This window comes from Oncorhynchus keta, chromosome 23, assembly GCF_023373465.1.
Source record: "Oncorhynchus keta strain PuntledgeMale-10-30-2019 chromosome 23, Oket_V2, whole genome shotgun sequence".
NCBI lineage: Eukaryota > Metazoa > Chordata > Actinopteri > Salmoniformes > Salmonidae > Oncorhynchus > Oncorhynchus keta.
The window spans coordinates 16,671,055-16,697,853 of record NC_068443.1 but is presented as its reverse complement, the minus strand read 5'-3'; the positions used below and the strand labels follow the sequence as shown (position 1 = coordinate 16,697,853).

Here is a 26,799-nt window from a genome sequence, read left to right as displayed (position 1 = left end):
CCTAGGGCAGGCCAACTGACCTATGTACTGTAACTCTAGTGAAACCAAACCAGAAGCGTCACTCTCATCTCTCGCCCCTGTCCCCCTGTCCCTGTGTGACCTCGTGCCACATTCTAGCACCGGGCAGTGCTAAGAGCAGTAAACTAGACCAGCACCCCTCCAAACATGTCCCCTCATCATCCTAAATCTATTATTTTTCGCCAGGATCGGAGTCCATCCAAACTAAGGGGAAAGTGTTCCAGGACTATCTGTGCCCATCCCCCCGCCCATCATTCCTAGTCTGTCTTAATTTTTCCAATGGGCTGTCAATCGATCTCTTGCTCTTTCTATTTGAAACCATCGCCTCTGTCTCCCACTGTCCTCTTCTTCACTGAAGGAGAGGTGGGGGCAGTCTGTTATTCCTCTCTGACTCCGCCTTCTTTTAACCCAACACACAAACACGCAGATGCAGACACACACCCATGAAAACTAGCACACACACACACACACAGGATCTGTGTCTTACTCTCGTCAGCCCTGTCACCTCGCCAGCCACTCTACTTCCCACCCACCTTCTTTGCCACATTCACATGCACGCACGCACGCGCGCACACACACACACACACACACACACACACACACACACACACACACACACACACACACACACACACACACACACACACACACACACACACACACACACACACACACACACACACACACACACACACACACACACACACACACACACACACACACACACACACACCTACATCCTTAATTGAGCCCACCCCCTCTTGCTCTCTCTGCCCTGTTTACAGCTCCACGTGTGAGGAGTTGGTCTTGCTCTGCTCTGGGTGGTGGGGATCGGAAGTCCTTCCTAATTTTTAAGAAAATATTTAAATTTTAACTCATTGAAACTACAATTAATTTCCAAATAAGCAAAGAAACATGAATTGGAGCTGGGTGCTTATGGCAGTCCTTCTGTCTTGCGGGGGACTGTCATGGGGTGAGCAGGGTTTGGACTTCCCTGAGTACGATGGGATGGACCGGGTCATCGAACTGACTACCAAGAACTACAAGTCTGTGATGAAGACGCATGATGTGATGGTTCTTTACTACCATGAGCATCCTGGATCCGATGCCGTTGCCCAGAAACAGTTTGACATCGAGGAACTGGCCCTGGAGGTGGGTCACGGGGCAAGGAGGACTTGGTCAGGGGACAGGAGGCTGGGAGGACTAGGTCAGGGGACTAGGAGGACTGGGTCAGGGGGGTGGGAGGACTGGGTCATGGGTCTAGGAGGTTAAGGGGTTCTTGGAGGACTTGGTCAGGGGGCTGGGAGGACTGGGTCAAGTACTAAGAGGACTGGGTCAGGGGATTGGGAGGACTGGGTCAGGGGACTGGGAGGACAGTCAGGGGACTGGGAGGACCAGTGGAGGCTGCTGAGGGGAGAACGGCTCATAATAATGGCTGGAACAGAGCGGCTAGAATGGCATCAAACCATGTGTTTTATGTATTTGATACCATTCTACTGATTACCACAAGCCTTTCCTCCCCAATTAAGGTGTCACCAATCTCTTGTGGGGAGGACTGAGTCTTGGGACTGAGAGGACTGGGTCAGGGCACTGAGAGGACTGGGTCAGGGGACTGGCAGGACAGGGTCAGGGGGCTGGGAGGACTGGGTCAGGGTAGTGAGAGGACTGGGTCAGGGGACTGAGAGGACTGGGTCAGGGGACTGAGAGGACTGGGTCAGGGGACTGAGAGGACTGGGTCAGGGGAGTGAGAGGACTGGGTCAGGGGACTGAGAGGACTGGGTCAGGGGACTGAGAGGACTGGGTCAGGGGACTGAGAGGACTGGGTCAGGGGAGTGAGAGGACTGGGTCAGGGGACTGAGAGGACTGGGTCAGGGGACTGAGGACTGGGTCAGGGGATGAGAGGACTGGGTCAGGGGAGTGAGAGGACTGGGTCAGGGGACTGAGAGGACTGGGTCAGGGGACTGAGAGGACTGGGTCAGGGGAGTGAGAGGACTGGGTCAGGGGACTGAGAGGACTGGGTCAGGGGACTGAGAGGACTGGGTCAGGGGACTGAGAGGAGTGTGAGGAGAGGGGATGGGTAACTGGGAGTTAGAAGTGGGACACACAGTGCCTGGGTAGGGATGCACCATCACTGCTATAATGAATCAACTGGATAAGGCATGATAGTGTGTATTAAGGGGCTATGTGGAGGGGCTACGTGGATACAGACAGTATTTACAGGTAACTAAGTGTTGTTGTTAAGGGTAAGGCAACTCAAATGTGGCCTTTGAAACATGCCACAACAGAGACAATGATTAAATTAAGATGTTCAAGGCAATATATAAGAAGCAAAAGCTGCAAGGGTCCGACTATTGCATGGATTGGACAGTTTACTGAATTTGAAAGGCTTTTTAGTGAATGAATTTGGTCATCGGGGTAAATGGGTAGAGGCAGACATGAGATAGTAACATAAATTAATAATCAGCTGATACTATAAATTGCTAAATAAGCGCTAGTGCCTGGAGGGGACTGTAGGAGTACTGTGTTGACTCACCTGCTGTTCCAGAAATCTCTGGGTTGCTGGAAATATCCCTGGGGTGTATTGTTTTAAGACTGACTCATGATTTTGTGGTCTTAGATGAAATGGGAGATGGCAGGGATGGGTCTGTCTTTAAGGAATGGCGTGGGGCAGGAATTAGTGCAGAGACATAAGAGAGACACAAACATTTGTCACGTGCCTGTGGCATGGAGGAGGTGTGAGACAGCATTCTTCACATGCAAAGTGCTGAGTCGTGAGGACACGGGATCCCATCACCAGTCCTGGCAAATGGTTGACAGTACAGATAGCAGGTGTTCGACCTGCTATCTGTACTGTCAACCATTTATGACTCAAACATGACATGGACAGAAGTAGCAGGACCCAAAGTCATCAGCTCGTTGACTGATCTGATTTTACAATCCATAAGGATAATCTTCTTCCTAACTTCTATCAGAAATGTCCTACATTTCTTGTATTGATTGTAATAGGGTGTGCGGAGTAAATCCATGTGTGTGTACATGGCCATATGTCCATGTTGATATGTGTGTGTCGCCATGGGTGTGTTGTGTGTGTCTGTTTATGTGACCCTGTTCTTTGAAGTACGCCCCTCGCTATATCCATCACACACTCAACTGCCCTTTTTCTTCTCCCTGATTTCCAACTGGCCTTCCTACCAGCCAACATGCCATCCCAATAACCCCTCACGATAGGCTAAAGGTCAAAGGTTAAAGCTCCATCCTGTCACTCAAGACGTTCAGCTGCAGAACAGTCCCGTTCAGCCTGATGAGAGGGTTACACCCATAGCATGATCATTTAGAGGCGTCATCGCCTCATTTCAAGTGTCTGACAAAGTTACACCATAGGTCTGCTTCAGACTACAGCTCCGTACATAGAAGAATAATTCACCCATAGAAATCAAATGTGTACATTGTATTTCAATGGCTACACCACTCCATTGTAAATCTGTTACATAGAGAACTCCACATAGGCCTAGTGTCAACACAATTCCATACGTTCAGTGAGAGATGTGCAGCTATTCCTCATTCACTCATATCTGAGCAATATGGATCACAAGAATGTGTGCATTGTGTGATTTCATAGACACTTTTTTGATTAGTTTTGGCACCAAAGCAAGTGCCAACCTACATTTCGAATTAACTACATTGTTCAATCTTAAACCCCTGCACTTTCTCATCCTTGAAAGGGGATAACGGTTCTTGATCTCCAGTGAAATCAGTAGCCCTCTCAGGAGGCACAAAGGTTATCTCATTCAGCAGTGAAACCCATGGGTACCCCTGGATGGCCTGAAACTGAAGACAAATGGGTGTGAATGACTGGTGGTTTATAAAGAAATATAAATGCTCTTCAGATGGCCAATGAGCTAATCCTCTCAAATCCAGCTCTGCCAGGACTGGCCCAAATTCTTAGGACTACAATTTAACCACTTTGGACTACATCTTCCAGGATTCCCTGAAGAGAAACACAACACAGCTCTGAAAGCCTGAAGGGCTATTTTGGGACTGGTGCCTCTTAAGGAGTTGTATGGTTTACTTTAACTCATTTAATCACCTGGGAAATGAATAACAAACAAATATACCAAAGTCTACTGTAGAATTTTGCCATGACCAGGTTCCCAGGTTGGAAACAAACGCTTCAGGAAACAAACACATCTACTTGCGTGTGTGCATGTATGTATGTATGTATGTATGTATGTATGTATGTATGTATGTATGTCCGACATGTGTGCATGTATGTATGTATGTATGTATGTATGTATGTATGTATGTATGTAAGTCCGTGTGTGTGAGAGACATATGTCTACTCAGCAGGGTGTTTTGATTAATGATATATTAATCATCATCTGAGAATGCTTGCCTGCCCCCTCCTCTGTATGTTATGGGACATCGAGGCCTAGACCAGGAGGTTCAGGCCTCAGTACTGCGGTGTCGGCTGACTGGACTGGGATGACTGACAGACGGCTGCAGTACTGTACCTATCAGCGGATCCTAGAGACTTGAGCGTCACCAGCACCTTGCCAAAATAGTCCTTGGTTGGTGTGGCTCTGGGTCTATATTTATCAAGTGCTGCTGTTGTGGATGTTTGTGTATCCTAAAGTGCTGTGTTGCTATTTGAAAGGTAGTAGTGCCATGACATTATGTGAAATTAATGTGCACTCCGCACTCTGTTTTGGTCTATTGCAGAGAAAGAGAGAGAGAGAGAGAGAGAGTATATTACATAGAATGAATAGAACAGGCTTGGAACCTCTAACCCTGTCAATTTGACTGGTAAACTGATGTGTACACTCGCAATAGATGTGGTAAAGAGTTACAATTAAAAAAACAAATTGACTACCATAAACGATTTATATAAGCTAGCTATTCTAATCAGCTTCTATTCTAACTAATCACTTCTTCTAAACCTGAAAAGGGACAACTTCTACATGTTATGCAGCAAAAACTGCCAAATATATCCACATCGGACTTAAGTAAACACATTGTGTGCCTATTCAATACCACCTTGCACACTCTTGCCTGCATCTAGCTGATCTAGGGTGTAATCATTAGTCCAAACAGTTGCAAACAAGAGTTTCTATTGGACAAGTTCAGGTATGTTTATCAACACTCTGTTTCGTTTGCTTCCATTTAAGATTCATTTTTACAGAATCGGCTAAATGAATACACCCATGATCCCCCCCAACCACAGCTCACTTTCATAACAGCCACATACAAACAGCATGATCTCTTTGCTCATTGTATAATTCCTTCTCGCAGCTACACGCTATTCTGTGACCAGGCAAAAAAAAACTTTCCAAGCCAAACCTTCATACCATAATCGCTACACACAGCTTACATCAGGGTTTCCCAAACTCAGTCCTTGGGACCCCAAGGGGTGAACGTTTTGTTTTTTTGCTCTAGCACTACACAGTTGATTCAAATAATCAACTAATCATCAAGCTTTGGTTATTTGAATCAGCTGTGCAGTGCTATGGAAAAAAAACACATGCAACCCTTGGGCTCCCAGGGACTGAGTTTGGGAAATGCTGGCCTACATCATTGTCACCATAGCTACTAAAACTAACGTGTTAGTAAACCCGATACAATCATGCAGTACAGTGTACAGCAAGCGATACAGGCCCCTGTGGGAATAGATTAATAAAACCAAAAGTTTACCTTGACTTGGAAGAGTTCCAGTGTTGGAAAGCCATAGCTAGTTAACATAGCATCCCTCTGTTTGAGCCGTGTGTCTCAGTAGGCTAAACTAGCTAGCTAGCTAACTATTTCACAGAGGTTTAGATGGTACAATGATTCTCTACACTACACTTGTTTTGTTACAAACTGAAATTAAGTGAACTATTAGAATTTTAGCAAGAAAGGAAATGGCAGAGTGACTTCTACATAGTGCATCTTGAAGTGGAAAAATGTATACAACAAGATATGGCTAGCTCTCTCTCTAGCTCGTGTCTCTTTCATTTTGAATATTTATTTATTCAAAACTGTTCAACTATTGTCTCTCTCTAATTGAGTCACCTACTCATCCCATTTTATGCACTGCAGTGCTAGCTAGCTGTAGCTTATTCTTTCAGATTCGTTCTCTGATCATTTGATTGGGTGGACAACATATCAGTTCATGCTGCAAGAACTCTGAAATGTTGGAGGACGTCCTCTGAATGTTGTCATAATTACTGTGTAAGTCTATGGAAGATGGTGAGAACCATGAGCCTCCTAGGTTTTGTATTGAGGTCAATGTACCCAGAGGAGGAAGGAAACTAGTTCTCCTCCAGCTACACCATTGTCACAGTTTTCATATGGTGAAGGAGAGTCAGACCAAGCTGCAGCGTGTCGATTGCGATCCATGTTTATTTAAACAACGTAAACACGAATGAACACAAACTCAACAAAACGTAGTGAAAACAGCCTATACTTGTGTCAACTAACACAGCACAAGGACATCAAGACACTCAGGACAATCTCCCACCCAAACTCAAAGAATATGGCTGCCTAAATATGGTTCCCAATCAGAGACAACGATAAGCACCTGCCTCTGATTGAGAACCACTCCAGACAGCCATAGACTTTGCTAGATAACCCCACTAGCTACAATCCCAAATACATACACACCAAAACCCCAAGAAAAAACACACCACAATACAAAAACTCCATGCCACACCCTGGCCTGACCCAATACATGAAGAAAAACACAAAATACTTAGACCAGGGCGTGACAACCATGGAGCTACCCCAGAGAGTACTGTTGAGGCTACTGTAGACCTTAATTGCAAAACAGTGTGTTTAATCAATTATTTGGTGACATGCATATGGTTTTATCTAAAAATGTTAACTTTTTTTAATGTTTCACAATTTTTATGAAATTCAGTGAGGAGGATGGTCCTCCCCTTCTTCATCTGAGGAGCCTCCACTGCATTCAAATGATGCTAACTGATGTGGCTCATGGAATGGAATTCATCTTTTTGTAGTGTCAGTTGAGTTGATTCAACAAATCATAGCACAGATTGATGGGTACACTTCCTGCTTTTTCTTCCTGCTTTGCTGCTATGGGTACACTCTCAATGGCTAATCAAAAGAGAACCATCGCGCTCTCCCAGAAGCATGGTAAAAAAACTGTAAATTAGGACAAACAAAAGGTGTAATGGGTCTGCACTCAAAAAGATGTCTCATAAAACGTACTTCGTTTTGAGAGAAAAAATTTACTACATCAGGGATAGCGTACACAGACGTTCCGGCTTTGCAGCCTTCTTCAGTGTGTAGGTAGAATTTATTTTGAATTCAAAACAGCATTTGTAGGGAACAACCGATGAGACTGTTATACAACACTGTCCATATCAGATTTTACATATCGTTTATGAGTCAGTACCACATATTTATGAAAGGCTGAGCCTCATGTCCTTTGCAGTGGGCTATCTCATGAATTGATGCCAGTCCACCCATTATGCCATCATCGACATGAATGGAGACACCCATTCTATTCATTCTATTTCTATGGTATAATCTAGGTCAGGCAATGAGATAGATGAGGATAGCATGTCATCTCATTTAGATGTACAGTATGTGCTCCTCCCTCCTCCCTTCCCTGATTTGTCACGAAGCGAACTCTCCCCTTGCACTCAGGCAACAAACCTGCCCGCTTCACAACACTTGCCCCCAAACAGCAACCTTATATAGCTGTAGTAGTCTGTTTGGCTAAAAGCCTTTAGCTGAGTTTAGCCCTCAATCTATTTAACAGGCCGATCTAGATCCTGACCCCCTTAGAACCTCTTCATATGAATACCACTCCCCACATGACAAATATGGACACATAACTCACTGTGCACAGACGTCAGTTCAGCATGTAGTTTTGATTTATTTATTTATTTTATTTGATTCATATTTGATTGAGTTGTCAACTAACGTGAATTCAAAGTGAAAACACCAAAAAGTCAAACCATGTCATTGAATTTAGATTGGGTGAAAAAAAATACAAAAAGTTCCTAAATTCATGCAATTTTCCACGTTGATTCAACGTCATCAGATTGAATTTTTTGTTGTTGAAATGACATGGAAACAAATTAGTTTAAACCAGTTTGTACACAGTGGGAAGTGTCTACGAGGAAAAACCTATTAATCTGACAAGTAAATAGTGGGGACTTTAGCTAAAAATCAGCTTTCCTGGGACAGCCTGCTATTATAATACAGTATAATAATTCACCTCGGGCATTTGGGCCGCTGTTTTACAGTTAATCACAAATAAACATTCCCCCAAAAGGTACTCAGTTGGTAGAGCATGGCGCTTGTAACGCCAGGGTAGTGGGTTCGATCCCCGGGACCACCCATACGTAAAATGTATGCACACATGACTGTAAGTCGCTTTGGATAAAAGCGTCTGCTAAATGGCATATATTATATTATTATATTACATAATATCAAACTGCACACCAAGACATAAAGCAGGGGCCACTAGTGCTTGCATCCTGCGGTTTCTGGCTAGGATCTTTAGGCCTACCATCAGTGCCAGCTATCATCATTGCCATGGTGTGGAACATGACAGCCTGGTTATGGGATTTTGCTATGCAATAAAATTAACTGCACAGAAGCACTGATGACTTATCCTTCAGGTCAGTTTGTGTGTCTCTGTGTATGTATGTTTGGGTGCCTGCACCTCCTTGATGAAGTGCTAGAAGAGATATGTGAAAGCAGGGTTGCACCTGTTGCTATCCAAGCACCCAGTTACCCCAACGCAGTCAGCAGAACTGTTATCCCACCCCCTCCATAAGCAGGCCATGGATGTGGTGACATCATTGGTTGAGCCAGTTGTCAGTTATAAGGGTCAAGTTTCACACAGATTTAGAAAGTGCATGGACAGCGCTCTGAGTCCCAGGCTTTTATGGTGGAGGAACTGAATGAAAATGTGTGAAATAAAACAACAACATTTCTGTTTGCTTTAGTGCGTACACAGTGCACTGAGAATGACACCTGTCCCTCCAGCAAACCCACAAAGCTGAGGGTGAAGTGAATGCACATCAATTTCCTTACAGAATACTCATAAATAAACTTAAAAACAAACTCCCCAAAAGTCCTTATAAGTTCTTCGTACATACAGAAGATATTCCTGTTTAGGCATAAGGCTGCTACTGTGTTTTCAGTTATGTGAAAGTGTTGTTTTTTTCACAGCTTGCAGCTCAGGTACTTGATGACCTTGACGATGAGGATATTGGATTTGGCCTTGTTGATGAGAAGAAGGGCAGTGTTGTTGCTAAGAAACTAGGTAAATACGCACAGAAATAGACACTATTACAGATATTCAAGATTCACAGGATTATTTATAGTTCTGAGGCCAGTTATGGTGAAATTGTCACCATCTTTAAACATGATCCATTTGTCAAAGTGTCACAATCTAATCTAGACATCACCAATGACCAGGTATGTGCTCAGTGGAGTAAACTGCTTGACCGGTCTCAATGGATGCATCTCAACAGTCATACGTGGATTCCTCTCCTTGTCTTGCCTCCTTCCTCTGCAACTATCAATGTAGATCATTTCCCCTGTGGAGAGCGCTGCAGAACACTATTTCCCATTTCTACTTGTTTATGTGCACGAGCTGCTGTGCGGGTCACAATTCGACAGGCTGCTGACGAAGATACCTCACTCTTAAGATGACAGTTTTGCGGAGTACTGTTTTTCAAAAAGGCTATTTTGAAGGAGGGGGTCACTGAGACTTACACTCTCCCAGAATTAGGAAATAAATTATAGGAGAAAGCAATAGAAAGCAATATGCTGGACGCCAATTGCCCACTGAGACATCACCTTTTTAATTATCTCACCTCAGTGATGATGAAGTAAAGGAAACAAGGAGAAGCCACTACACTTTTGAGATGGACATCTTGTGTCACTGTGCTAAGGCAACCTATGAGCAAGCCTGACCTCTAGTGGATTCCCGGGTATGACTGGATATGTAAGCCCCGAGTTGAAATTCTGTTGTCTCCTCAGGACTTGAGGAGGCCGACAGCATCTACATTTTCACCGAGAACGAGATCATTGAGTACGATGGGGAGCTTGCTGCAGACACAATTGTGGAGTTCATCTATGATGTATGTGAGAGTAATGTAATCTATTTATGCTCTCTTTTACCTGGCTGCAATTTGTAGGAAACAGACTATTTATCCACTACTAATATATTCTGTACTGTTTCACTCTCTTTTCCCACACCATGATCTTCCTCTCTCCATCCATCCTTCTTTTACTCTGTTCAAGGTTCTTGAAGACCCAGTTGAGATCATTGAGAACGATCCGGAGGTTAAAGGTTTCCATAACATTGAGGAGGATATCAAACTGGTTGGCTACTTTAAGAGCGAAAAGTCTGAAAGTAAGAATATATAATGTATTATTTATTTATTTATTTATTTTATTTCACCTTTATTTAACCAGGTAGGCTAGTTGAGAACAAGTTCTCATTTACAACTGCGACCTGGCCAAGATAAAGCATAGCAGTGTGAACAGACAACAACACAGAGTTTACACATGGAGTAAACAATAAACAAGTCAATAACACAGTAGAAAAAAAGAAAAAAAGAGTCTATATACATTGTGTGCAAAAGGCATGAGGAGGTAGGCGAATAATTACAATTTTGCAGATTAACACTGGAGTGATAAATGATCAGATGGTCATGTACAGGTAGAGATACTGGTGTGCAAAAGAGCAGAAAAGTACAAATAAAAACAGTATGGGGATATAAGGTAATTAAATTGGGTGGGCTATTTACCGATGGACTATGTACAGCTGCAGTGATCGGTTAGCTGCTCAGAAAGCAGATGTTTGAAGTTGGTGAGGGAATAAGTCTCCAACTTCAGCGATTTTTGCAATTCGTTCCAGTCACAGGCAGCAGAGAACTGGAAGGAAAGGCGGCCAAATGAGGTGTTGGCTTTAGGGATGATCAGTGAGATACACTTGCTGGAGCGCGTGCTACGGGTGGGTGTTGCCATCGTGACCAGTGAACGCGGAGCTTTACCTAGCATGGACTTGTAGATGACCTGGAGCCAGTGGGTCTGTATATGTAGCGAGGGCCAGCCGACTAGAGCATACAGGTCGCAGTGGTGGGTGGTAAAAGGTGCTTTAGTAACAAAACAGATGGCACTGTGATAAACTGCATCCAGTTTGCTGAGTAGAGTATTGGAAGCTATTTTGTAGATGACATCGCCGAAGTCAAGGATCGGTAGGATAGTCAGTTTTACTAGGGTAAGTTTGGAGGCGTGAGTGAAGGAGGCTTTGTTGCGGAATAGAAAGCCGACTCTAGATTTGATTTTAGATTGGAGATGTTTGATATGAGTCTGGAAGGAGAGATTACAGTCTAGCCAGACACCTAGGTACTTATAGATGTCCACATATTCTAGGCCAGAACTATCCAGGGTGGTGATGCTAGTCAGGCATGCGGGTGCAGGCAGCGAACGGTTGAAAAGCATGCATTTGGTTTTACTAGCATTTAAGAGCAGTTGGAGGCCACGGAAGGAGTGTTGTATGGCATTGAAGCTCGTTTGGAGGTTAGATAGCACAGTGTCCAAGGAAGGGCCAGAAGTATGCAGAATGGTGTCCTCTGCATAGAGGTGGATCAGATAATCGCCCGCAGCATCACTGATATATACAGAGAAAAGAGTCGGCCCGAGAATTGAACCCTGTGGCACCCCCATAGAGCCTGCCAGAGGACCGGACAACATGCCCTCCGATTTGACACAATGAACTCTGTCTGCAAAGTAGTTGGTTAACCAGGCAAGGCAGGCATTAGAAAAACCGAGGCTACTGAGTCTGCCAATAAGAATATGGTGATTGACAGAGTCGAAAGCCTTGGCCAGGTCGATGAAGAAGGCTGCACAGTAATGTCTTTCATCGAGGGCGGTTATGATATTGTTTAGTACCTTGAGCGTGGCTGAGGTGCATCCATGACCGGCTCGGAAACCAGATTGCACAGTGGAGAAGGTACGGTGGGATTCGAGATGGTCAGTGATCTGTTTGTTGACTTGGCTTTCGAAGACCTGAGATAGGCAGGGCAGGATGGATATAGGTCTGTAACAGTTTGGGTCCAGGGTGTCTCCCCCTTTGAAGAGGGGGATGACTGCGGACTGCGGCAGCTTTCCAATCCTTGGGGATCTCAGACGATATGAAAGAGAGGTTGAACAGGCTGGTAATATGGGTTGCGACAATGGCGACGGATAGTTTCAGAAATAGAGGGTCCATATTGTCAAGCCCAGCTGATTTGTACGGGTCCAGGTTTTGCAGCTCTTTCAGAACATCTGCTGGGGGAGCTGTTGGCCGGGGTTGGAGTAGCCAGGAGGAAGGCATGGTCAGCCATTGAGAAATGATTGTTGAAGTTTTCGATTATCATGGATTTATCGGTGGTGACCGTGTTACCTAGCCTCAGTGCAGTGGGCAGCTGGGAGGAGGTGCTCTTGTTCTCCATGGACTTTACAGTGTCCCAGAACTTTTTGGAGTTAGAGCTATAGGATGCAAATTTCTGCTCGAAGAAGCTGGCCTTTGCTTTCCTGACTGACTGCGTGTATTGGTTCCTGACTTCCCTGAACAGTTGCATATTCTGGGGACTATTCGATGCTATTGCAGTCCGCCACAGGATGTTTTTGTGCTGGTCGAGGGCAGTCAGGTCTGGAGTGAACCAAGGGCTATATCTGTTCTTATAGTTCTGCAATTTTTGAACGGAGCATGCTTATCTAAGATGGTGAGGAAGTTACTTTTAAAGAATGACCAGGCATCCTCAACTGACGGGATGAGGTCAATATCCTTCCAGTATACCCGGGCCAGGTCGATTAGAAAGGCCTGCTCGCAGAAGTGTTTTAGGGAGCGTTTGACAGTGATGAAGGGTGGTCGTTTGACTGTGGACCTGTCGCGGATACAGGCAATGAGGCAGTGATTGCTGAGATCCTGGTTGAAGACAGCAGAGGTGTATTTGGAGGGCCAGTTGGTCAGGATAACGTCTATGAGGGTGCCCTTGTTTACAGATTTAGGGTTGTACCCGGTGGGTTCTTTGATGATTTGTGTGAGATTGAGGGCATATAGCTCAGATTGTAGGACTGCCGGGGTGTTAAGCATATCCCAGTTTATTTAAAACATTTTATTTCTGTGTTTTTACTGTATATTATAAGTTATGTGTACATTTTATGGATAAAACAGTGTATTAACAGTGTATTTGTCAACAAAAAAAATCTAGATTTTACTAAGGTCTTAACAAATGTCTGTAACATTTCAGATTATTTGGCCTATGTGGACGCGGCTGAGGAGTTCCATCCACACATCAAGTTCTTCGCTACATTCACTCCCAAGGTGAAGAGCTGTACCCACTAACAACTACATCTTCAAAATTACACTGGAGCTCTACTCTCCTTTAAAAGTATCCCATTTTTCCTTCAATTCAATCCTCTGTATTCCAGGTTGCCAAGGATCTGGGCCTGAAGGTGAATGAGGTGGACTTCTATGAACCCTTTATAGATGAACCCATAGTTATCCCCGGAAAGCCCTACACAGAGGAGGAGCTTGTCGAGTACATCGAGGATCATGACAGGTGAGATTCATGGCCACAGTGGCCAGAATGGCGATATACATAATGAGATGGGTGAGGTGTTCTTTCCTGGCTTTGTGATTTGACTTGTAAAAACCCTATAACTAGGTGTAAAGGGAATTTTCACGTGAACCAAAAGGAGGGCAGTCGTTGATAATATCAATCAAAATCAACAGTTGCAACAGGGAGACACCTCCAGAAAAAATGTATAATCGGGACTGTTGGAGATGGGCCCCTTTACATTCTAATCGAACAGTACTAAATGTTCTCTAAACATCAGCCCAAGAGGCTTGTACAAAGTCAAAACAAAAGACAGTAACTTTTCTGCTACAGAATCACAGAGTGTTCCTAATGTCATCAATACAATACTAATCAGTGTGTCCTTGTTCCTTGTACCTTGAGTAACTGCGGCGTCAATCCCTATCAAACGATATGAGAACAATCCATAACAGTCAGTAACAAGTCTAGTGACCATCAACCCGTACACAAATGAGTGTTGCAAATAGGTCTCTGGAAGTCATGTGTATTACAGAAAGGGAAAACATATAAATATGCTAAGTATTGTGTTAATTACTCTTAACTGGCTATTCCCATTAAAGTAAGACACAAAGTTTAAAAAGTGTAACCTTGCTCAATGAACAATAAATAAATATCTGATTCTGATCCTATTTCTTTATAGACCAACCCTAAGGAAGATGGAGCCTGATAACATGTATGAGATCTGGGTAAGCTATACTAACTATTACCATAAAAATCACCCTACAAAACTAAATGGATGATGTCTTCTTAGTAAGCATGCCTCCCCAATTTTTATTAAGTATACTGAACAAAAATGTAAACGCAACATGCTGAACAAAAATATAAATGCAACATGCTGAACAAAAATATAAATGCAACATGGAACAATTTCAAAGAGTTTACTGAGTTACAGTTCATATAAGGAAATCAGTCAATTGAAATAAATAAATTAGGCCCTAATCTATGTATTTCACATGACTGGATAGGGGTGCAGCCATGGGGCGGCCTCGGATGGCATAGGGAGCCAGGCTCAGCCAATCACAATATGTTTTTCCCCACAAAAGAGCTTTATTACAGACAAGCCAGATGTGGAGCTCCTGGGCTGGCGTGGTTACACGTGGTCTGCAGTTTTGAGGCCGGTTGGACGTAGTGCCAAATTCTCTAAAACGACGTTGGAGGCAGTGTATGTTAGATAAATTAACATTACATTCTCTGGAAACAGCTCTGGTGGATATTCCTGCAGTCAGCATGCCAATTGCATGCTCCCTCAAAACTTGAGACATCTGTGGCATTGTTTTGTGTGACAAAACTGCACATTCTAAAGTGACCTTTTATTGTCCCCAGCACAAGGTGCAACTGTGTAATGATCATGCTGTTTAATCAGCTTCATGATATGCCACATCTGTCAAGTGGATGGATTATCTTGGCAAAGAATAAATTATCACTAATAGGGATGTGGACAAATTTGTGCACAACATTCGAGAGAAATACGCTTTTTGTGCGTATGAAACATTTCTGGGATTTTTTTTCAGCTCATGAAACATGGGACCAACATTTTACATGTTGTGCTTATATTTTTGTTCAGTGTATTTATGTGGCCTAAATGTGCAAACAAGGATGGAAATAGACTTGTAGATAGTCCATATTCCCCATCCCAGTTTTCTTACCTGGTGTTAGTACGTTTAAGGAGTCTGTCTTTTCTTAGGAGGATGACATCGATGGTGAGCACATCATTGCATTCGCAGAAGAGGATGATCCAGGTACAGAACCAAAGGGGAGGCTAATGAGTCAATAGGGCTGGGTGGGGGTGGAGGGAACCATTGTCAGCAAGAGGGGTTTCATAAGGCTTTATGTACATTTGACACTTGACCTTTGACTTCCAAGATGGTTTTGAGTTCCTGGAAATCCTCAAGGAAGTAGCAGAGGAGCACAATGATAATCCCAACCTCAGCATTGTCTGGATTGATCCAGATGACTTCCCGCTGGTAAAATCATGGTCACTTATCAATACAATATAATCCATCTATCCAATTTTCCACATGAAATATGGGGGATAGTGATATGAGATTCTGATTGCTGTTGATTTCTTCCTGGAATATTATCCATCCTCTTTAGCTTGTCCCATACTGGGAGAAGACCTTTGGAATTGACCTGGGCTCTCCCCAGATTGGTGTTGTGGATGTTGAAGATGTGAGTAATGTTTCTGTCATGTATGAGGAGTCATGAGGTTCTACACATAGAAATAGAATGAATAGAACAGGCTTGGAACCTCTAACGCTGGCAATTTAACTGGTAAACTCATGCGTACACTCTGAATGTATTTTTTTGTAATGTCAATGTGTTGTTCAGTAGATTCAACAAATTACAGCACAGATTGATGGGTACATTTCCTGCTTTGCTGCTATGGGTACACTCGCAATGGCCGGCAGTGCACCCATTATGCTTTCACTGACTTGAATGGGGACACCCGTTCTATTAATTCTATTTCTATGGTTACACTGGCATGAAAAAACATTCAATAGTCTTATCTTTGGCACTGAATTGCTTTTTGTCTCTCTATAGGCTGACAGTGTATGGATGAAGATCGACAATGATGATGACCTACCAAGCGCAGATGAGCTTGAGGAATGGATTGAAGATGTTCTTTCAGATGAAATTGATCCAGATGACGATGATGACGACAATGATGATGAAGACGATGATGATGATGAGTAAATTGTTTATCTCATCATTTCACTGGCCTATGTCTAAATCTGGCCAATATAATAGAATTGTCCAATCACATCATCCCCTTCCTCAACTTGTCCTTGTCCTCTGTTGTAACACTTCCTTAAGTTAAATATGTCCGCTCATATGGACATCCTCATGTTTTCAACATCCTTGCTCAGAGCATCTTGTCAAAATATTGTTTCATTTTTTTCACTTTGCTTTGAATCCATAAAAGACAGTACTTTCTCAGAGCCCCATTTTTTTATTCACACCACACCTGTAACTTTGCCATCCATACAATATGAAAAGGACACAAAAAATAAATTGTGAAAATAATACTTTCAAAATACAACTATTGGATATTCATTAGCACTAAATCTTAAAACACCTGATGCTTCTGATTTTTATATTTCAAACAAATAGAGGGGTTACTTTGTTGATGCATTTTAAGTCTGAGTCCATCTGTAAACTTGTCGTCTGAATGTATTTTATTTTTGTTTTATTTTCTCTAGATTAAATGTTCACCCCTCTCCTAACATGTCAAATCCAAGGGTGCAAGCAGGCTTTTCCTACATACAGGTCATGGGTCATACCAACCTACTCTGTTGAATTATTGTAACTTTAGTTGGTAAGCTTTTTTTCTTCTTGTGCACTGAAATGTGCTGTAAATCACATGGATGTTTTCTACTGACAAAGAAATATAACAACAGTATTCATTTTTTTTTAAACAAGAAAATTTAAACATACTGTAAAGGCTTAAAATAAATGACAACTTGGAAAAAGATTTGAAAACGACTTGTGATCTGGATTATTGTGTGTGTGTGTGGACATGTTTAACTATTCTTGTGGGGACCAGAAGTCCCTAAACCCTATTTCTAGGGTTTAGGGTTAAGGTTAGGAGTTAGGAGCCAGGGTTAATTTTAGAGTTAGGTTTATGGGTTAAGGTTATGGTTGGGGTAAGAGTATGGGTTAGGTTTAGGATTTCGGGAAAATAGGATTTAGTTAGTTGTACAATACTGTGTGTGTGTACCATAAAACTCAGATAAGATAATAACAACAATTATCTCTCACTGTTAATATTATTTTATTTCCCCCATATTACATAATGAGATATTACCATATTACGCACCACGCTTTCCCCGGAAATAGAATGTATTTGACACAAGACGCTAAGCGTACGTGTGGTCGTCACTAGTTAGCACAGCCACCAAATACTAAACCCCGCCCATTTCTACAATTTATCTTCTTAAAATGTGATTTTAAACCTAACCTTAACCACACTGCTAACCTTATGCCTAACCTTAAATGAAAATTTCATTTATTTTTACGATATACTTTGTGGCTGTGGTAACTTGTGGAAACACGTACTTTTTTTTCATTAAACGTCAGAGACACGCCCCCGGTTTCTCAGACCATGTGGTTGATGATAAACACAGTTTAATATCTCGCCATGTTAAGCTTTTTGGTTTTAACATTTGTTCGATTTTAGTTCGATTTCTTACCGCGCGCTCACTATTAGCTGTCACCATGTCTGTTTCCGACGATGTGAATTTTGAAACCCAGATTGCGTCTGTTTTGGATTCACTTGCAAAGGTGGCGGTGGTGGAAATAACGAAACTGTTCGAGAGTCGCTTCCTTGCTTCGGGAACCACTATTCTCATTGAAGGGCGGAGTGAACAAAATGAAACCTTGCAAACAGTGGACGCTGTAAAAAAGTCTGGCAAAAAATGTCTTCGCAGTATCGGAGTTCAAGTGGATGAGGAAACAACAACGTCCTTAGAGCTATATGAAAGTATGTTAGCTAACGTTAGTAGTACTTCATTACACTGGTAAATCCATGGTAACGGATTTACGCAGAAAGTCTATGTTTTTTCAGATTAACATGTATACCAAACAAAACACATTGATTTCAAAGTTTAGCAAACCATACAACTCAATGCACAAATACTCATTTTAACAATTTCCACTGACAATTTTACAAAAACACATTTACAGGAAGAACTTGTGCAGATAAAGTTGGGTAACATAATGAAACGGACATTTTACCATAATTATGTTACCAGACTGCATCTGCACAGTTTATGTATTTACTGTGTAAATTGTTCAAAGTAGCCATTGTGTATAGAGTTGTATGATTTGAAGTCAATGGTTTTTGTTTGGCATACATTTTTTAAATTAAAACATCGGGTCTCATTGTCCTGTAGCAAACATTGTTGCTCTGCAGAGAGTGCATCTCAACAAAACAATTCTTCTGGATACTTTGAAGCAAGTATACAATCGTGTTCTCACGAGAGCCATATGTTAAATTTTCCAAATTTGAGTAAATACACACGGTTTAGTATGCATTATGACTCTTATCATCTTTCTCTCTGAATGTGACTGTTGAAATCATTAAAAAAAATAATTGTATGACTTTTTATGATTTATGTCAACAAACAACATTTTTGGAGGCAAAAAATAACAAAGAAATACACACAATTACTGATTTGTTTAATCTCTTTATTGTTATTATTGTCAGTAGTGATCTGCACCATGCTGTCTAACAAATGGAATGTTTGTGTGCTTTGCTTTCTACCCCTCCCCTTTCCCATGCATTCTCCAGACCCAAAACAGTGCTTGTCCTTGGAGGGAGGCAGTGGTTCTTTGAATGGGAGCAATGAGGAGGAGGGTCCTGCACATCGTATCCCCCTGCTGAAGGCAAATCAGCCTGCTGAACTCAAGTGCTCTGTTCTAGAAGAGAAGGTCAGTGAGTTGTTTGGGTTAAAGGGATACATTGTGATTTTGGCAATGAAGTCCTTTATCTACTTCCTTCGAGTCAGATGAACTTGTATAATTTGTCTTTATGTGCATTTTGAAGGAAGTTGCTAACTAGCATGCTAGCTGTTACCATAGACTTCCAGTCATTGTGCTAATGCTGATTAGCATTGGCTCACAAAACTACCTCAAACCTCCTTCATGCTGGATGTAGAGACAAAAATAGTATCCACGAGTTCATCTGACTGTGGGTAAGTAGATAAAGGGCTTCATTGTGAACCATAAGATGTGTTTGTTTGTTACTAGGACTAATGCCCTTTTTACTTGTAGGCTTCAAGCTAATTTGATTAGCTGACACCTGTATTACAGAACCTAAGTAGTTGTCTTTTTGGCTTGTCATCTGTCATCAGGTTGTGGAGATGGTGGAGGGGATTAGTCTGAAAACAAAATCTTCAACAACCACTGAGCCAGAAGAAGAACAAGTGATCTATTCTGGTAAAAAAAAAACACATTTATTCTAGGAGGTAGTAGTGAAGCTATAGACACCGAAATATATTTGCTATGAAGGGTTGAGGGTACTATTTAACAACTATTTTATTTTCTGTCCTCCAGCCACTGTGGATCCAATACACCTTTATGTTCCTGTTCAAAGCTCCCCAACTAAGCAGAAACCCCAGCCCCTCAAGACAGAAACTGAGAATGGAATCAACATAGAATGTGAGACTAAAGTCATCTGCCAAATGGTCCCAAAGGCAGAGGAGGACATAACACGACAGCCTGCATGTAAAGAAAAGCCTACCCAGATGGAGCCCCAGCAGGCCAGTTACAGCACCGCCAAAGGGACAGCCTACAGCCCATCCTCCTCAGATGGGGCTTTGGTTCCTGTACAGGCTAAGAGTATGTTGAAATTTATGGGTGTAACAAACGCTCCCTCTGCTCTAATGAAGAAAAAGGTGGATGTCAAGCTGGACCAGAAAAAGAAGGTGGATTTCAAGCTGGACCAGACAAAGAAGAAGAAGGTGAACTTCAAGCTGGACCAGACAAAGAAGAAGAAGGTGGACTTCAAGCTGGACCAGACAAAGAAGAAGAAGGTGGACTTCAAGCTGGACCAGACAAAGAAGAAGAAGGTGGACTTCAAGCTGGACCAGACAAAGAAGAAGAAGGTGGACTTCAAGTTGGACCAGACAAAGAAGAAGAAGGTGGACTTCAAGTTGGACCAGACAAAGAAGAAGAAGGTGGACTTCAAGCTGGACCAGACAAAGAAGGTGGACTTCAAGCTGGACCAGACAAAGAAGAACGTGGACTTCAAGCTGGACCAGACCTCCTTGGAGCAGAAGTTGACGAGGCCTTGCTCTGTCCAGCTGGTGAACCTGCTTTTGGTGCCCGGAAGAAAGAACTCTGGAGGGAAGAAGGCTAATGGTAGCAACTGTCATGACAAGAAGAGGTTCCCCATGCCAAAGGACCTCAAGACCCACCAAGGCCTCCACACGGGCCGACGCCTTTGCTGCTTCACTCAGTGTGGGAACGGTGTCTGGCGGCTGCAAGGGGTCCTCTCCTCAAGCCGCGCCCATGGCTGCAAGATCTGTGGGAAGCGCTTCAAGCGCAGGAAGATCCTGAGGAGGCATGAGCGCTTCCACACCGGTGAGAAGCCCTACTCCTGCTCCCAGTGCTCCAAAACGTTCGCCCTGCGGAAAAGCCTCCGCAGGCACGAACGGTTCCATACAGGGCAGAGACCTCACAGCTGCCCCCAGTGTGGGAAGAGCTTTCGTCTCAGGGACAATCTGAAGGCTCATCTGCGCTTTCACACTGGTGAGAGACCTTTCACCTGCTCCTTCTGCTCCAAGAGCTTCAGAATCTTCCGGAATCTTGAGAAACACAGCATTGATCACTTGGGAACGACAGCGAAATAGCACATTTTCCGGCGAAAGACAACTGCTAAAAGCATGAGCAGCCTTCTGTAGGCCACCTTACAAAACTGTCCTACCTCTAACTGAAACTACTGAATGTCCATTCCTCATTATAACCAACCATGTTGGTTATTTTTGATAAGGTGCTATGATGGTAAATTGCAATCAGGTTTGGATTGTCCAGAATGATCATCAGAGTGTAAGCTTCAGTGGACACTGATGTTGTTGACAACCATAATGTTCTAATACGGTAAGGGCCTGTTTTCCAGACACAGATTATGCTTAATTTTAAACCAAAAAGTAATTTCAATTGAGTTTTTCTATTGCGCATGCTGGACTAGGCTTAAAGAGACTCTTCGGGATTTTGGCAATGAAGCCCTTTATCTACTTCCAGAGAGTCAGATGAACTCATGGATACCATTTTTATGACTCTGCATTCAGTTTGAAGGAAGTTGCTCACTAGCACAATGACTGTAAGTCTATAGTAACTGCTAGTATGCTAGTAGATAACATAGATTTCCGGTCATTGCTCTAACGCTAGTTAGAATTGGCTTGCGAAACTACACTACATGACCAAAAGTATGTGGACACCTGCTCGTTGATATCGGAATGAGATGGTCAAACTTTACAGTTGGCACTATGCATTGGGGCAGGTAGCGTTCTCTTGGCATCCGCCAAACCCATATTCGTCTGTCAGACTGCCAGATGGTGAAGTGTGATTCATCACTACAGAGAACGCGTTTCCACAGCTCCAGAGTCCAATGGTGGCGAGCTTTACACCACTCCAGCCAACGTTTGGCATTGCGCATGGTGATCTTAGGCTTGTGTGCGGCTGCTCGGCCATGGAAACCCATTTCATGAAGCTCCGACTAACAGTTCTTGTGCTGACGTTGCTTCCAGATGCAGTTTGGAACTCTGTAGTGAGTGTTGCAACTGAGAACAGGCAATTTTTTTTACGTGCTTCGGCGGTCCCATTCTGTGAGCTTGTGTGGCTTACCACTTCGCGGCTGAGCCGTTGTTGCTCCTAGATGTTTCCACTTCATAATATAAGAACATATAGTTGCCCGGGGCAGCTCTACTACGGCAGAAATATTACAAATTGAGTTGCTGGAAAGGTGGCATCCTATGACGGTACCATGTTGAAAGTCGCTGAGCTCTTCAGTAAGGCCATTCTACTGCCAATGTTTGTCTATTGAGATTGCATGGCGGTGTTCTTGATTTTATCCACGTGTGGCTGAAATAGCCAAATCCACTGATTTGAAGGGATGTCCACATCATTTTGTATACACAGTTGAAGTCAGAAGTTGACACACTTAGGTTGGAGTCATTAAAACTAGTTTGTAAACCACTCCACAAATGTATTGTTAACAAACTATAGTCAGTTAGGATATATACTTTGTGCATGACAAGTAATTTTTCCAACAATTGTTTTCAGACAGATTATTTTACTTAATTCACTGTATCACAATTCTAGTGGGTCAGAAATGTACATATACTAAGTTGACTGTTCATTTAAACAGCTTGGAAAATTCCAGAAAATGTCATGACTTTAGACGTTTCTGATAGGCTAATTGACATAATTTGAGTCAATTAGAGGTGTACATGTGGATGTATTTCAAGGCCTACCTTCAAACTCAGTGCCTCTTTGCTTGACATCATGGGAAAATCAAAAGAAATCAGCCAAGACCTCAGGAAAAAATTGTAGACCTCCACAAGTCTGGTTCATCCTTGGGAGCAACTTCCAGACGCCTGAAGGTACCACGTTCATCTGTACAAACGATAGTACTCAAGTATAAACACCATGGATCCACGCAGCCGTCATACCGCTCAGGAAGGAGATGAACGTACTTTGGTGCGAAAGTGCAAATCAATCCCAGAACAACAGCAAAGGACCTTGTGAAGATGCTGGAGGAAACGGGTACAAAAGTACCTATATCCACAGTAAAACGAGTCCTATATCGAACATAACCTGAAAGGCCGCTCAGCAAGGAAGAAGCCACTGCTCCTAAATCGCCATAAAAAAGCCAGACTACGGTTTGCAACTTCACATGGGGACAAAGATCATACTTTTTGGAGAAATGTCCTCTGGTCTGATGAAACAAAAATAGAACTGTTTGGCCATAATGACCCTCATTATGTTTGGAGGAAAAAGGGGGAGGCCTGCAAGCTGAAGAACGCCATCCCAACTGTGAAGCACAGGGGGTGGCAGCAACATGTTGTGGGGGTGCTTTGCTGCAGGAGGGACTGGTGCACTTCACAGAATAGATGGCATCGTGTGGGAGGAAAATAATGTGGATATATTGAAGCAACATCTCAAGACATCAGTCAGGAAGTTAAAGCTTGGTCGCAAATGGGTCTTCCAAACGGACAATGAACCCAAGCATACTTCCAAAGTTGTGGCAAAATGGCTTAAGGACAACATAGTCAAGGTATTGGAGTGGCCATCACAAAGCGCTGACCTCAATCCTATACAAAATTTGTGGGCAGAACTGAAAAAGTGTGCGATCAAGGAAGCCAACAAACCTGACTCGGTTACACCAGCTCTGTCAGGAAGAATGGGCCAAAATTTACCCAACTTATTGTGGGAAGCTTGTGGAGGGCTACCTGAAACGTTTGACAGAAGTTAAACAATTTAAAAGCAATGCTACCAAATAGTAATTGAGTGTATGTAAACTTCTGACCCACTGGGAATGTGATGAAATAAATCACATCTGAAATAAATAGTTCTCTACTATTATCCTGACATTTCACATTCTTAAAATGAAGTGTTGATCCTAACTGACCTAAGACAGAATTTTTACTAGGATTTAATGTCAGGAGTTGTGATAAACTGAGTTTAAATGTATTTGGCTATGGTGTATGTAAACTTCTGACTTCAAATGTATATGCAGAGACGTAAAAATGGTATCTATCAGTTCATCTAACTCTGGGGAAGTAGATGAGACTTCAATGCCAAAATGATTCCTTTAATCTGGGTCTGGAAAACTGTCTCTCGGTCTTTACACTGTATTTCGTTGGACAAAACACAAGGGATCTGGGCTGAGATTATAGTTTGAGATTATTTTCAGACCACAATCTGTGTTCATGATACATATCATCACTTTGTTGTAAATACCAACATATTGTTCCTTTTGTATCTTTGTTTATAAATTGTTTTAGAGATGGGTGTTAAGTTTGATACTTTTATCTCTAACTCTTACTAAACCATTATGCCAAATACTTTAGTAATGCAGCAACGTTCTCTCATTCTTTTTTATCCGTACTGCTGTGTTTGTCAGGTAAACATCCTCCTTACTTTTTCCTTTATAGAAGTAGGGAAGTTTCTCTAAAAACACATGACTTAGTTCAAAATGGGAAGTATGTTGTTTCCTTTTAATGTGTAGTGAGAAGTTATTTCATGTATTATGCAATTATAGCTGATGTCCCTGGTTTATTTTCGGAAGATATTCGAAATATTACTTCATAGCTTTTTTTGTCAACTAATTGTATTAAATTCTAACCCAAAATGCTGTAATCTGTGATCCAATTAAAAAAAAACATGTTTTACTGGAAAATAGTTTTTGTAATCTGCGTGAAAATACTAATCAAAGGTCTGTGTTTTATTATATGGATTTTGGTAAGTACTGTAGTAATCTTGTGGGAATTCCTGATTGTGTAACAATCACAGCCACAATTTGGACCTTTGTCTGGCAATAAAAGACATCACCTGTATTTTTGGTTTGACTAATGACTTTTAAACATTCACACAACCAGACACTTCTGATGTGTTAGTCTCTTCCCTTTTTTCCAAAACTTAATGTATGTTACAGTAGCATATTCTATTTTATAGCATATTCAAAAATTCCAGCCGCAAAGATGTCATAACTGGTCCTTGCTATCCAGTTTCCTTGGGACATCCCTGCCCCGTTGAAGTTTAAAATGGTATGGGTTAAAGGAAAATTCCACCCAAAAACGATCTTTAGGTATTTGTTTCATTAGTTCATTGTTGATATAGTCCCAATGTTTTGTATGTCAGCGATAAGTTTTCAAGATGTATTACTTTCGAAATACAGAAATACAGCCAGTGTCATGCATTTTGCAACATATGAGTGAACTTTGCTTTCAATTTTGAATGCTTGAATTGCACACCGAGAGAGGGAGAATCTCAATTTCACACTCCTTGCGTCCTCTCTCCCTGCCTCTTCAAAACTCATTGGATGAGAAAGGCAGAGGTCTCTCCACTTGGACCTTCTCCAATTAGTTTTTAGAAGGAGGCAAGGACAGAGGATGTGAGGAGTATCCAACTGAGACTCTCCCAGAGAAATACACACAGGCAAGGACTCACGGACGACCTTATAGGGAGGTTATTTTGTTTGATTTAGTTGCACAGACCTTCCCAGGGCTCATTACCTACTGTGTTAACATGCCATTCACTTCAGCATGTGGCTACCATTGAAACAGGCAACTTTGAACTCTCTGGGATTACACTCCACATTTCTGCCTTCTGCTCCAATCGTCTTTGAACAACAGGAAGGGAGCAAGATGGACAATAAATGTACCATTCCTCCCTCAAGGAGAACCCAGCTGGAGGTGATGCTAATATGCCCAGTGTGCCAGGACATAAGGACTGGCGCCAGCTGCCCTGTGGGCACAGCTACTGTATGGTGTGTCTGGAGGGCGTGATAGACTTCGCCTCGGATATGCCCTTCCACTGCTCATACTGCGGGGCCATCATTGGGGTCCAGGAATGCTATGCTACCCCTGGCTAACATCACAGAGGGCTAAAGAGAAAACCTAAAGGTGCTCTTCTCTTTGTTCACTGTTCTGGTTTATTACTTTTGCCAAGACTTCTGTCTTGTGTCTTGATATATCTGTCACTGGATTGGTTTGGTTGCCTTGGTATGACTGTGTCATGACTATCCATTTGATTAAAGATGCACTATGTAGAAATCGCTCCGCCATTTCCTGGTTGCTAAAATTGTAATAGTTTGCCAAATGTCAGTTTGTGTGACAAAATAAGCAAGTAAAGTGTAGACAATCATTGTACCATCTAAACTGCTGTGAAATATATTTTCCATAACCAAAAATATTGTATTGTCAGCTCGTTGATGTACATAAACCGAAAGTAAAAGACGCAAAAACGAAGCTTCAGAACGGGAATCATAGAAATAGTGCACATACAGTACCTTCAGAAAGTATTAAGACCCTTCAGACCACATTTTGTTAGGTTACAGCCTTATCCTAAAATTGATAACATTGCTTTCCCCCCCACTCATCAATCTACACACAATACCCCAGAATGACAAAGCAAAAACAGTATTTTAGAAAATGTTGCTAATTTATATTTAAAAAAAATACCATACACTGATAGTACATTTACATAAGTATTCAGACCCTTTACTCAGTACTTTGTTGAAGCACCTTTGTCAGCGATTACAGCCTCAAGTCACCTGTATTTGGGGAGTTTTTCACATTCTTCTCTGCAGATCCTCTCAAGCTCTGTTGGGTTGGATGGGGAGCGTAGCTGCACAGCTATTTTCAGGTCTCTCCAGAGATGTTTGATCTGGTTCAAGTCTGGGCTCTGGCTGGGCCATTCAAGGACATTCAGAGACTTGTCGTTGTCCTGTTGGAAGGTGAACCTATGCCCTAGTCTGAGGTCCTGAGCGCTCTGGATCATGGTTTCATCAAGGATCTCTTTGTGCTTTGCTCCGTTCATCTTTGCCTCGATCCTGACAAGTCTCCCAGTCCTTGCCACTGAAAAACATCCCCACAGCATGCTGCTGCCACCACCATGCTTCACTGTAGGGATGGTACCAGGTTTCCTCCAGAAGTGACACTTGGCA

The 26,799-nt window shown here is 42.6% G+C and overlaps 2 protein-coding genes across 12 annotated transcripts; both read left to right on the top strand.

Annotated features, from left to right (window-relative positions):
• The first annotated feature begins 781 nt into the window (after positions 1–781).
• LOC118401880 (calsequestrin-1-like) lies at positions 782–17,100 on the top strand. The gene is made up of 11 exons (XM_035799540.2): positions 782–1,170; positions 9,202–9,295; positions 10,018–10,118; positions 10,282–10,393; positions 13,281–13,354; positions 13,462–13,592; positions 14,269–14,314; positions 15,313–15,367; positions 15,492–15,592; positions 15,723–15,797; positions 16,170–17,100. The coding sequence occupies exons 1-11, from the start codon at positions 934–936 to the stop codon at positions 16,320–16,322; spliced, it is 1,179 nt and encodes a 392-aa protein (XP_035655433.1). The 5' UTR covers positions 782–933; the 3' UTR covers positions 16,323–17,100.
• A 189-nt stretch (positions 17,101–17,289) lies between these two features.
• Positions 17,290–26,264, top strand: LOC118401879 (zinc finger protein 37 homolog). Of its 11 annotated transcripts, XM_052476646.1 has the most exons (6): positions 17,290–18,108; positions 18,919–19,058; positions 19,481–19,565; positions 19,683–20,089; positions 20,159–20,233; positions 20,306–26,264. In XM_052476646.1, the coding sequence occupies exons 1-6, from the start codon at positions 17,622–17,624 to the stop codon at positions 20,978–20,980; spliced, it is 1,869 nt and encodes a 622-aa protein (XP_052332606.1). In that variant the 5' UTR covers positions 17,290–17,621; the 3' UTR covers positions 20,981–26,264. The 11 variants fall into 11 exon arrangements, with proteins under 11 accessions (XP_052332606.1, XP_052332601.1, XP_052332597.1 ...); XM_052476641.1 differs by having other exon boundaries at positions 20,159–26,264; XM_052476637.1 differs by having other exon boundaries at positions 20,123–26,264.
• The last annotated feature ends 535 nt before the right edge of the window (positions 26,265–26,799 follow it).

Coding starts and splice junctions, on each gene's coding strand:
- LOC118401880 (XM_035799540.2), top strand. CDS start 934: ATGAATTGGAGCTGGGTGCTTATGGCAGTCCTTCTGTCTTGCGGGGGA. Junction 1,171..9,201: donor TCGAGGAACTGGCCCTGGAG/GTGGGTCACGGG, acceptor TTTTTTTCACAG/CTTGCAGCTCAGGTACTTGA. Junction 13,355..13,461: donor TCGCTACATTCACTCCCAAG/GTGAAGAGCTGT, acceptor TCTGTATTCCAG/GTTGCCAAGGATCTGGGCCT.
- LOC118401879 (XM_035799539.2), top strand. CDS start 17,622: ATGAAAATTTCATTTATTTTTACGATATACTTTGTGGCTGTGGTAACT. Junction 19,059..19,480: donor GCTCTGTTCTAGAAGAGAAG/GTCAGTGAGTTG, acceptor ATCTGTCATCAG/GTTGTGGAGATGGTGGAGGG. Junction 19,566..19,682: donor AGAACAAGTGATCTATTCTG/GTAAAAAAAAAA, acceptor TCTGTCCTCCAG/CCACTGTGGATCCAATACAC.